The sequence below is a fragment of the Cervus elaphus genome, chromosome 1 (assembly GCF_910594005.1).
Source record: "Cervus elaphus chromosome 1, mCerEla1.1, whole genome shotgun sequence".
NCBI lineage: Eukaryota > Metazoa > Chordata > Mammalia > Artiodactyla > Cervidae > Cervus > Cervus elaphus.
In genome coordinates, this window is record NC_057815.1 from 66,460,622 (window position 1) to 66,473,883 (window position 13,262).

The 13,262-nt window shown below is 46.7% G+C and overlaps 1 protein-coding gene across 1 annotated transcript in view; it reads right to left on the reverse strand.

Moving 5' to 3' along the window:
* The window catches only part of FCHSD2 (FCH and double SH3 domains 2), a 260,252-nt gene extending 259,336 nt beyond the window's left edge, over positions 1 to 916 (reverse strand). Inside the window, exon 1 of the mRNA XM_043906604.1 lies at positions 861 to 916. Coding sequence (XP_043762539.1) covers positions 861 to 875 — 15 coding nt within the window. The 5' untranslated portion in view covers positions 876 to 916. The remainder of the gene's footprint in view (positions 1 to 860) is intronic.
* Positions 917 to 13,262: the final 12,346 nt, after the last annotated feature.

Below are 13,262 nucleotides of genomic sequence, written 5' to 3' on the forward strand. Positions count from 1 at the left end.
TACCTCTGTAGTCTCCTAAAAAGTTTCAATTTCTCAACAGGGGTTGGGTCTGACAGTGACCTAATACTCTCAATGTTCTGTCACTGCCTCCTTGCCAGCATTCCTGCCTCTCCCCCAACCCAGCTGTCTCCTATCCTCTGCCCTCCTGCGGCTCAAGACTCTTCTGAGGCTCCTCCTATCCTCCAGATGAAGCCCAGGCTTCTTAATGTGATTTTCTAGGCCTTTCACCACATGACCCCTGCTGATCTACCGGGCCTCACTTCTCACTCTCACCATTTTAGGTGCCTTTTGTTCCAAACACATTTATACATACCTCTCCAGACCTCCTCAGGTTCTTTTAGCAACTTGACATTTCTGAACTTGCTGTTCCCTCCACCTTCCCTCCCCTTTCCCTCCTCTTCTCTGCCTGATAAACTCATATTCATCCTCCAAACTTCTACTCAAAATCCCTGCTCCTGGAAAACCTTCCTCCTTCTCCCAGATCAGAATTAATCTTCCTGCCTCTAGGTCTCCATGGCCGTGTTAAGATCTTGATGCCAGCACTAAGCAACTAAGCACAAGCTGACTAGATTTCTATTTAGCTGTGTCTTTTTCTGAACTCCTCTTACTTTCAAGTCTCTGGTGCAGTGGGACTGCTTTTTAGCTCTGTGACCTTGGGCAGGTTAAGTGACCTCTGTCACTTAACCCACTCTGGAGCTCTCCCTGAGCCCCAGGCTGGATTAGGTGCTCTCTGTTGACAGCTTTTCAACACCCACTAGGCTGTGCATATCTCCCTGTTCTCCAGGGACCTCTGTCTCCCACCCACACCCCCACCAGCATGGGCCCCAGCTCTGAACCAGAGAACGCACTTATGCTCTCACCTGTTGCTGTCCCATGGGCTTTCAGGGTGGAAGCTGCCAGGTGCCCAGACAGTTTTACTTCCCTCCTGGCTGCAGAACGCTGAGAGCAACTGTCAGACCTCAGGCACTTCCGTTTCACTCAGAGTCAGGCTTCCTTTTCACCCCTTCCCTAGGCAGCAAGCCGACCATGGGCTGCGGGCTCTATGCCAGCTCCTGGCAGTTTTCTTTTTTCTGGGGGCCCAGCCCAGACAGGTTTGGTGGTGGGTTCCCCCTAAGGACAGTCTCCACACTTGGGGATTTGTGGCAGGAAAGCCTAATTACCCAAAATCCTGGAGATTGGAGTCTTGACCTCATTTGACCTGTATAGTTGTGAAGTGAACAGCCTCACATGAGGGAACTCCTACAGAATTATAAACACTCAGAGCCTTTGATGGAGCCTGTCTGTTTTACAGGTGGGGACCATGCATGCATTCTAAGTCACTCCAGTCATGTCCAACTCTTTGCAGCTTCTCCAGACAAGAATACTGGAGTGGTATCCATCCCCTCTAGGGGGTCTTCCTGACCCAGGGATCAAACCTGTGACTCTTACGTCTCCTGCATTGCAGGCAGGTTCTTTACCACTAGCACCATCTGGGAAGCCCTATGAGACTGAGGTCCAGAAAGGGATTTCCCCAGAGCAGAAGCAGTGACATACCCAGGGCATTGATTTTAGGGAGGCCTGACCTGAACTAAAAGGGCTTCCCAGGTGGTGCTAGTGGTAAAGAACACGATTGCCAATGCAGGAGACTTAAGGGATGCGAGTTTGATCCCTGGGTTGGGAAGATCCCCTGGAGGAGGCAAGGACAACCCACTCCAATGTTCTTTCCCAGAGAATCCTATGGACAGAGGAGCCTGGCAGGCTACAGTCCACAGGGTTGCAGTCAGACATGACTGAGTGACTTAGCCCAACCTGAACTAAATAGTCCCAATCTGTGTTGCTCGTACGTGTTTTTGCCTGTCTAATGTTTTGTTCTTCTGTCTGCCTTTCACTGCCCCCATCAGACGGTGTTGCTTCTCTGCTGCCTTGGTGAGTGCCCACCCACTTGACCACAACAGCAACTTCTCACCCCCAAGCTGGCTACCAATTAACCTTTAAACTGTCTACAACCAGGTCGCCAAGGGTGTAAAATTAATGTCTAAGATACAAGTAAACAGGCTCAGATCAAGGGCTTGAAAAACATCTTTGGTTTATTCAGGGACCTTTTATATTTAAGAGTCTGGCTTCTATAGCCTTCCCTCAGCAGAGAAAAGTCCGAGCTCAAAAATGGAGTTTGGGAATATATTCTCACAACTCTTTACCAGTCCTCACTGGTCATACTTAAATTAACCCTCCTGTGCCTCTCGAAGGAAGACAACTGCTTGGTAACTTAGTTTCATCCCCAAGGTTGGTGGTGGTGGTTTAGTCGCTAAGTCGTGTCCAACTCTTGCGACCCCATGGACTATAGCTTGCCAGGCTCCTCTGTCCATGGGATTTCCCAGGCAAGAATACTGGAGCAGGTTGCCATTTCCTTCTCCAGGGGATCTTTCTGACCCAGGAATTGAACCTGGGTCCCCTGCACTGCAGGCAGATTCTTTACCAACTGAGCTAGGGCTGGGAGAGTCATTAAAGATGAGGCAATTCAACCCCATGTCAGATTCAGAAATCATTGCCTCCATCTATTTTTTTCTCTCCACAACCTTTTCTGTACTCACACTGGATCTAATGCTTGTGGCTCAGCTGGTAAAGAATCCGCCTGCAATGTGGGAGACTTCAGTTCAATCCCTGGGTTGGGAAGATTCCCTGGAGAAGGGAAAGGCTACCCACTCCATCTTTCTGGCCTGGAGAAGTCCATGGACTGTATAGTCCTATAGTCCATGGGGTCGCAGAGAGTCAGACATGACTTTCACTTTCACTTTCATAATGAGATCCAACAAGGTCTTGTCTTCAGGGAACTCAGCACATCGTGAGGAGAGAGACAAACATGTGAAGAGTTCTACAGTGGAGTGCATCATGTGCACGGATGACCAGCTTTCTCAGGGAAGAAATTGCTTCTCAGGGATCTTCACAGATAAATTAACCAATCAGAGAAGTGAGAGCAGGGCTGCAAGCAGCTTTCTGTATTCCTACCTACCATTCTTGCCTGCTCTCAAGGTCCTTCCAAAATCAGACTCCCAGACTTCTACACAACCCTTCGCCTTTCCCTCAGGCTTTATTCACATGTTGCTCAACAAGTTTCCCATGACCTTCATTTGTGAAGACTCTATTAGGCCCTGGGGACTTATGGCCTTAAGGAGCCCCCATTCTGGTGGGGGATGGATACATGGAGAGACAATGACCACACAGTGTGGATTTGGCCTGAGGGAGGGAGGCAGAACTGGGGAGCCAACAAAGGCACCTGAGCCATTCTGACAGGTCAGGGAAGACATTCTGCAGGTGGGATCTCCTTTGATTCTCCTAACATTCCTCTAATATATCTCCATTGTACAGGTGATAAGACGGAGGCCCAGAAAAGCTCAATGCTCTGCCTAAGTTCATGCAGTTAGTAGGTAGGGGGATGGGGCAAGTGTGTTCACTCCTGGGTACCCAACTACAGAGGCAGAGAGTGGCATCTCTGAAAGAGTGGGGTCTGGAGATGGGGCTGGGACCAGAGATACGATGTTCAGAGATACCCAGGGAAGAGTAGAAGCTGAGAAGCTAGAGCTGGATGGAACCAGCCAGATATGCCATCTCTCCCCACACACAGTGGAGCAAAGGAGAAGACAGAATACCTAATGGGCCATCAGTTCATGGCTTTGGGACAGCAGAGCTGGCTCAGACCCTGGACATCATCTCTTCCAGAGCCCATTAGTCAGAGGCTCATTCAGAGCAATTAATGAGGACATACAGCATCACAATAGAATGGGAAAGACTAGAGATCTCTTCAAGAAAATTAGAGATACCAAGGGAACACTTCATGCAAATATGGGCTCAATAAAGGACAGAAATGGTATGGACCTAACAGAATCAGAAGATATTAAGAAGAGGTGACAAGCATACACAGAAGAAATATACAAAAAAGATCTTCACAACCCAGATAATCACGATGGTGTGATCACTTACCTAGAGCCAGACATCCTGGAATGCAAAGTCAAGTGGGTCTTAGGAAGCATCACTACAAACAAAGCTAGTGGAGGTGATGGAATTCCAGTTGAGCTATTTCAAATCCTAAAAGATGATGCTGTGAAAGTACTGCACTCACTATGCCAGCAAATTTGGAAAAGTCAGCAGTGGCCACAGGACTGGAAAGGGTCAGTTTTCATTCCAATCCCAAAGAAAGGCAATGCCAAAGAATGCTCAAGCTACTGCACAGTTTCACTCACCTCACATGCTAGTAAAGTAATGCTCAAAATTCTCCAAGCCAGGCTTCAGCAATACGTGAACCATGAACTTCCAGATATTCAAGCTGGATTTAGAAAAGGCAGAGGAACCAGAGATCAAATTGCCAACATCCGTTGGATCATAGAAAAAGCAAGAGAGTTCCAGAAAAATATCTAATTCTGCTTTATTGACTAGACCAAAGCTTTGACTGTGTGGATCACCACAAACTGTGGAAAATTCTGAAAGAGATGGGAATACCAGACCACCTGACCTGCCTCCTGAGAAATCTTTATGTAGGTCAAGAAGCAACAGTTAGAACTGGACATGGAACAACAGACTGGTTCCAAATAGGGAGAGGAGTACATCAAGGCTGCTTATTTAACTTATATGCAGAGTACATCAGGAGAAACACTGGGCTGAATGAAGCATAAGCTGGAATCAAGATTGCCGGGAGAAATATCAATAACCTCCGATATGCAGATGACAACACCCTTACGGCAGAAAGTGAAGAACTAAAAAGCCTCTTGATGAAAGTGGAAGAGGAGAGTGAAAAAGTTGGCTTAAAACTCAACATTCAGAAAACTAAGGTGATGGCATCCAGTCTCATCACTTCATGGCAAATAGATGGGGAAACAGTGGAAACAGTGACAGACTTTATTTTGGGGGGGCTCCAAAATCACTGCAGAAGGTGACTGCAGCCATGAAATTAAAAGACACTTACTCCTTGGGAAAAAAGTTATGACCAACCTAGACAGCATATTAAAAAGCAGAGACATTACGTTACCAACAAAGGTCCATCTAGTCAAAACTGTGGTTTTTCCAGGAGTCATGTATGGATGTGAGAGTTGGACTATAAAGAAAGCTGAGTGCCGAAGAATTGATGCTTTTGAACTGTGGTGTTGGAGAAGACTCTTGAGAGTCCCGTGGACTGCAAGGAGATCCAACCAGTCCATCCTAAAGGAAATCAGTCCTGAATATTCATTGGAAGGACTGATGTTGAAGCTGAAACTCCAATACTTTGGCCACCTGATGTGAAGAGCTGACTCCTTTGAAAAGACCCTGTTGCTGGGAAAGATCGAAGGCAAAAGGAGAAGGGGTCGACAGAGGATGAGATGGTTGGATGGCATCACCGACTCAATGGACATGAGTCTGAGTAAACCCTGGGAGTTGGTGATGGACAGGGAAGCCTGGCATGCTGCAGTCCATGGGGTCGCAGAGTCGGACATGACTGAGCAACTGAATTGAACTGAACAGCATCACAGGGGCTGACCCTGGATTAGAACCCAGAGGCTCTAGTCCCTGGTCCAGGGCTCTGTGCACAGCCCTAGCTGCCACTATGGCATTTAATCCAATCTACACTTACTGACATGTGCTCCAGATTGGACACTCTTCCAGGCACCATGGGGATCACAGGGATCCTCCGCATCGCTGCTATCAGGAGCTTACAGCTGGAGTGGGGAAGTCAGATCCAGCTTTCAGACCTGGAGCCCAGGCAGCAAGTGGGAAGTGGGCAGCAGGCATGAACAGGGTGCTGGTGTTGTGACACACAATACTCTAACATAGTGACTTGAATCATGACTGATAACATTTTAGCAGGACATGTCAGAATTTTAGGAACGCCATATAATTTGTAGAATATTTATATTAGTAATATTTACCATATAATATAACCTAAGAAGATTCATTACTCATTTGATAATACTTTCCACATAATTTAACCTACCAAATGAACCTAATTATTTTAATATCTCTCTTTGAGTTGTTTCAGGGGCCCTCTGAAGTTAGCCAGAGTATAGTATTAGCCAGAGTATAGTATCAGCACCCAGACAGCCAAGATTTTGGCGGCACTGGGGAGTGAATTGGGGAGGACCTTAGTGTTCCAAAGAGCCCTGGGCAAGTCTTCAGACCTCAGTTCTCCTGTCTGTTCTCAGAAGGGACTGGAGTCAACAATCTCTGAGCTCTCTCAGTTCAGGCCATCAGGCCTCTACCCTTGCCTGCCTTTCAAGGGTTTGGAGGAGGGCCTGGGTTAAGCTTCTGGTAGACTGGGTGGTGGGAGGCAGAGGAAGTGGCTTGAGCCAGCCCAATTGCCCATGTCAGGGCTGACCTATTACCAGCAGGGAAATCACAGAGTCAGCGCTCAGACATCTGGGAGGCGTTGGGCAGCCGGGGTATTTTTAGAAGGCTACAGGCAGACATGCCCGGAATCCTGGGCGTTCCTGAGCCAAAGAAGCTGGGAGGCCCACAGAGGGTGAAAAAAAAGAGGTGGCCCTAGTCCTGGCTCTTAACTTCACTGAGGTCAGCTGGCCTTCCGTTTCTCCAGGACCAGGCCTATTGTGCTCTAGCTCTGGGTCCCCTGACTTCACACTGATCCGCTTCCTTCTCCCACCCCCTGCATTGGAAGCATGGAGTCCTAACCACTGAACTACCAGGAAATTCCTGCTATAACACTTTGAGATCACTTTGGGGGAACTTGGAGGGATCTGTTAATTTCCCAGGGCTGACACAAGGAAGCAAACTCTGGATTATAACTAAAGGATGATTATCAGTTTTTTCTAGAGCCATGCCTTTCCCTCTTGGATTGTTTCTGAAAGACGACGTCTCAGAATTGGAGCAAAAGGTGAGATGATCTTTTTAGCTCTGGACCTATCTCAACTACCAGAAAAGCTGCCCAGTTTTCAGCAGCAGCTCTAACAAACAGATGCTCCTGCCTCCTTCTCCCTACCCTTTCCCCACTAATCCCTTCACTTCATTGCATTACAGACAGAGATCGAAGCCCAGAAAAGGGCATGTCCAGCCCAGGATCCCTCATCAAGGAAGGACTCTGACTTCTGTCAGGAACCTGCAGATTCCCATGTGGTCAAACCACAGGAAGGACACTCCCAGGACTGCCTGTCCCAGGGAGAAAGCTGAGGGACTGGGGCATGTGGCAAAGGGCAGGAGTCCAGCCCCACACTGTGCCCTATCACAGTGGACTCTGCAGTGTAGATCTGTCTGCTCACCTCTCCAGGACTGTCTGTCCTTCCAGCTCACTTCTCAAACAGGGTTTCTAGCCTCAGTCATGAGTGTCTGCAAAATCTTTACCTGAATTTCAGAATGTTATACATTCACTTTAATTAATGGACTAAACAAGGACTTCGCTGGTGGTCCAGTGGATAAAAGTTCACCATGCGGTGCACGGGACTCGAGTTCAGTCCCTGGTTGGGGAACTAAGATCCCACGTGCCCCGGGGCAACTAAGCCTGAGCACAGCAACTACTGAGTCTGCAAGCCATAACTAGAGAGTCTGTGCACCACAACGCAAGGTCCCTTATGACACAACAAAGACCCTGTGTCACAACTAAAATGCACGCATGTGTGCGAAGTTGCTTCAGTTGTGTTCGACTCTTTGCATCCCTATGGACCATAGACCACCAGGCTTCTCTGTCCATGGGATTCTCCAAGCAAGAATACTGGAGTGGGTTGCCATGCCCTCCTCCACCTGATCTTCCCAGCCCAGTGGTCAAACACGCATCTCTTACATCTCCTGCATTGGGAGGTGGGTTCTTTACTACCACTAGCGCCACTTGGGAAGCCCACAGCCAAGATGCAGCCAAATAAATAAATCAATATTTTTTAAAATAATAATAATCTAAACAAATTGACAGGCTTCCCAGATGGCTCAGTGGTAAAGAATCTACCTGCAACGCAGGAGACCTGTGTTCAACCCCGGGGTCAGGAAGATCCCCTGGAGAAGGAAATGGCAACTCGCTCCAGTATTCTTGCCTAGGAAATCCCATGGATAGAGGAGGCTGGCAGGCTACAGTCCATGGGGTTGTGAAAGGGTTGGATATGGCTTAGCAACTAAACAACAACAACAAACAAATTGACAGGAGAATATCCTGGCTTGGCTGGAATGCAGAACATCTTATAAAACAAGCATCCATCTCCTGCACTGAGAAAGAAAAACTGAGTGGAGGAATCAGGCTCCCTGACTTCAGACTATGCTACAAAGCTAGTCATCAAAACAGTGTGGTGTGTGTGTCAGTCACTCAGTCATGTCTGACTCTTTGTGACCCTATGAACTATAATATAGCTCACCAGGCTCCTCTGCCTCTGTCCATGGGGATTCTCCAAGCAAGAATACTGGAGTGGGTTGCCATGCCCTCCTCTAGTAAGCAGTATGGTACTGGCACGAAAATAGACATACAGATCAATGGAACAGGATAGAAAACCTAGAAATAAGTCCATGTACCTATGGTTAATGAGTATGACAAAAGAGGCAAGGTCACACAATTGGAAAGACAGTCTCTTCAATAATGGTGCTGGGAAAACTGGACAGCTACATGTGAAAAAAATGAAATTAGATCATTCTTTAACTACAGTCACAAAAATAAGCTCAAAATGGATTAAAGATCTAAATGTGAGACCGGACACTATGAAACTCCTAGAGGAAAACACAGGCGGAACACTCTGATATAAATTCCAGCAATATCTTTTCTATCCATCTCTCAGAATAGTGGAAATAAAAACAAAAACAAACAAATGGGACCTGCTTAAGCTCAAAAGTTTTTGCACAGCAAAGGAAACAACAAAATGAAAAGATACACAGAATGGGAGAAAATATTTGCAAATGATGTGATCAATATGGGATTAATCTCCAAAATTTATAAACAGCTCATGATGCTTAACAGCATCAAAACAACTCACTCAAAAAATGGGCAGAAGATCTAAACAGACATCTGTCCAAAGAAGACATACAAATGGCCAATAGGCACATGAAAAGATGTTCAATATCGCTAATTATTAGAAGAATACAAATCAAAACTAAAATGAGATAGCACCTCACACCAGCCAAAATGGCTATCATTAAAAAAATCCACAAACAATAAATGCTGGAGAGGATATGAAGAGAAGGGAACACTCCAATATTGTTAGTGGGATTGTAAATTGGTACAGCTACTATGGAGAACAGTATGGAGGTTCCTTAAAAAAAAACAACAACTAAAAATAGAGCTATCATATACACTGCAATCCCACTCCTGAGCATATATCCAGAAAAAAGCATGATCCGAAAAGATACATGCACCCCAATGTTCATTGCAGCACTGTTAACAACAGCCAAGACATGGAAGTAGCCTAAATGTCCATCAAAAGAGGAGTGGATAAAGAAGATGTGGTACAGAATGTTACTCAGCCATTAAAAAGAATGAGATGATGCCATTTGCAGCAACATGAATGAACCTAGAGAGTGTTATACTGAGTGAGGTAAGTCAGACAGAGAAGCATCATAAGTCAGACATGACATCATTTACATGTGGAATCTAAAAAGAAATGATACAAATGAACTTATTTACAAAGCAGAAACAGACTCAAAGACTTCCAGAATAAACAATAGTTGCCTGTACACTGCTGTAGTTAAAATGGATAATCAATAAAGACCTACTGTATACCACATGGAACTCTGCTCAATGTTATGCGGCAGCCTGGATAAAAGAGTCATTTGGGGGAGAGTGATACATGTATATGAATGGCTGAGTCCCTTTGCTGTCCACCTGAAACTATTCACAACATTCTTTGTTAAGCATCTATGAAAGTGAAAGTGTTAGTAGCTCTGTCATGTCTAATTCTGTGATCCCATGGACTACAGCCCACCAGGTTCCTCTGCCCATGGAATTTTCCAGGCAAGAATACTGGAGTGGATAGCCATTCTCTTCTCCAGGAGATCTTCCTGACCCAGGAATCAAACCCACAGACCCACAGCTCCTGCATTGCAAGCAGATTCTTTACTGTCTGAGCCTCAAGGGAAGCCCTAATCAACTGTACCCTAACACAAAATTACAAGTTTTAAAAATAATAATAAAATAAATTAAGCAGCAAAAACAAAATAAAGAAACAAACCCAAAAATCATGCATTCGTGCCCTTGTCTCGGTTTATCAGCAAACTGGCTCCAAAGAATCCTGCAAGGCCACACTGAACTTCAGTACAGTGTCTCAAGCTGACATAAGGTTGAGACTCACAGCACTAGCTAAAAGGCTTAATTCCTTCCTGCAGGATTCTGGGCAGAGAAAGAAGGTGCTCAGTAGGGTTCAGAAGATCCAGGTTCTAATCTTGTTTCTGTTCCTAGCTCACTGAATAACTCTGGACAACTCCCTCCCCACGTCTATATCTGGGTCTAAGCTTTGTTAATCAAAATAGTTAATTTGTGTTAGACAATTCCCATGTCCCCTTCTGGCTGACATGATAGGGTTCCAAATCATGATGAACTACAACCTTATCCCCACCCACCCTTGACCCCCCCACCCCACACAGGCCATCCCAACCCCATCTCTGAGGCCTGTGCTGCACCAGGCTGGTAGGTGGAAACAGAGGCAGAGAAGTGGAGCCTGGGGTAGGGGGAGAGAGGGTATCAGGTGGAGATAAAGGAAACATCCTGAGGGAGTTTGGAAGTTATCAGGAAGAAAGCCACCAGGCCAAATAGAGCTCTCACAACCAGCCAGGCTGTCAGCTAAGACCCACCCTGGAAGGCCTGGAAGCTCCTCCCAGGGTGGTGGGATTCCACATCCTGGGCTCCTGAGAGGTCTGGGCACCTTTCCCTCACCTGTGTAAGACTCCCCTCTAAAAAGCTGGCTTAAAACTCAACATTCAAAAAACTAAGATCATGGCATCCGGTCCCATCACTTCATGGTAAATAGATGGGGAAACAATGGAAACAGTGACAGACTTTATTTTCTTGGGCTCCAGAATCACTGAAGATGGTGACTGCAGCCATGAAATTAAAAGACACTTGCTCCTTGGAAGAAGAGCTATGACCAACTTAGACAGCATATTAAAAAGCAGAGATGTTACTTTGCTGACAAAGGCCCATCTAGTCAAATCTATGGTTTTTCCAGTAGTCATGTATGGATGTGAGAATTGGACCATAAAGAAAGCTGAGCGCCAAAGAACTGATGCTTTTGAACTGTGGTATTGGAGAAGACTCTTGAGAGTCCCTTGGACTGCAAGGAGATCAAACCAGTCTGTCCTAAAGGAAATTAGTCCTGAATATTCATTGGAAGGACCGATGCTGAAACTGAAGCTCAAATACTTTGACCACCTGATTCAGAGAACTGATTCTTTGAAAAAGACCCTGATTCTGGGAAAGATTGAAGGCAGGAGGAAAAGGGGATGACAGAGGATGAGATGGTTGGATGGCATCACCGACTCAATGGACCAGTTTGAACAAGGTTCAGGAGTTGGTGATAGACAGGGAAGCCTGGCATGCTGCAGAGTCAGACACGACTGAGTGAGTGAACTAAACTGAACTGAAGCTTCCTAAACAGACCATTCCCCACCGTTCCTCCCCATCCCTCCATCCAGGGACCAAGAACCATCCTCTCCCATACCCCCATCCCAGCTCACGTTGGGTCTTCAGGACACAGAGGCCCCCAGGCAGTGTCAGAGCTACCCCCTTATGACTAGACCACCTCCGTCTAACTCATACCCCTTGGGCTTGCCCAACTTTCATAGATTGCTTGGATTTCAAATTAGGGGTCCCTTATGTCAGGAAGCCCTCCAAGATTTCTCCACTCCATACAAGGTCAGGGCCTTGCTGTTTGCCCTCTGGGGCCGAGAATGGGGTTCTATTAAAACTTTCTCACTTTGCTGGGAAATTAAGGCCAAGGAATTTTAGGCCTGTAAGAGCAGCTAGAGTAGGAGGAGATGTCTGTCCTCTAAGCCCCTGACCTTGGCTCCAGACACCCTACTCTCCAAATCAAAGTTCCCCAGCACCTCAGGCAGGCTTTGCCTCTTGGTGACAGTTGGCTGACTGGATAAACTCCTCTGGGCAGCCTCCTGTCTGAACTATCAGTTTGTCTTGTCATCCTGTGCTTGAAGGGGTCTCCTGAGGACACAGGCTGGAAAAGTGATTAGGGACATTGTGAGTTGGGAGAAGTCATGATGGAGGGGGCATGACTGGAGGAGGAAGTATATGGGCTGGGAAGTGCTTGGGGGTAGGGGCGTCCCTACCACACCCAGAAGGAAGTGGCTGCCTCTGCACCTGGGTGTGGGACCATCCTAGTTTGCTTTTGTTTTGTTTTTTTTTAAAAACTTTCACTTTTATTTTGCACTGAAATAGAGCAGATTAAAAATGTGATAGATTTGGGTGGACAGCAAAGGGACTCAGCCATGCACATACATATATCCATTCTCCCCCAAACTCCCTTCCTATCCAGGCTGCCACATAACATTGAGCAGAGTTCCCTGGGGAGCATCCTAGTTTTGATTCCTAGTGACTTGGGCCCCACCATGGCCCAGATGAAGAGGCTTCTAGAGCCAGGAAGCCACAGATTATCACCTCTCAGAGAAACACTGCCACCCCTAACATGGTCTGTTCTCAGCATCCCAGCCCAGGAGAGAGCACTGGGCAGTGAGTCATGAAAGTGTCGCTTTGGGCAGGGCATGCCTCCTCTCTGGGTGGCTTCATGAAGTCTAGATGAGGAGCTGGCAGTGGCTGACTGGAGACAAGAGGGGCTGGTGAGGTGTTGGGGTGGGGTGCTCATGTGTGAGGATACTTTCTTTTGGTCTCTCCTTCCCTGTCCTGCCCCACCTAGAGGTCCCTGAAGTCTTTCTGGGGAACTTGGTGGCACAGTGTAAAGTTAAAACAGGAGGGAAGTAGGCAAGGCATGACCCTTAAAAGAATGACATAACCCGAGGACGTGACATAAACTAATGAGAATCAAATAGGTCCAAGATCAAGCCAGTCAATTCCAAAAGAAATCAACCCTGAATATTCATTAGAAGGACTGATGCTGAAGCTGAAGCTCCAATACTTCGGCCATCTGATGCGAAGAGCCAACTCATTGGAAAAGACCCCGATGCTGGGAAAGATTGATGGTGGGAGGAGAAGGGGGTGACAGAGGATGAGATGGTTAGATAGCATCACTGACTCAATGAACATGAATCTGAGCAAACTCCAGGAGATAGTGAAGGACAGGGAAGCTGACGTGCTGCAGTCCATGGGGTCATAAACAGTCAGACATGACTTAGCAGCTGAACAATAACAACATAAAAACTGACAATCCCATACCCTG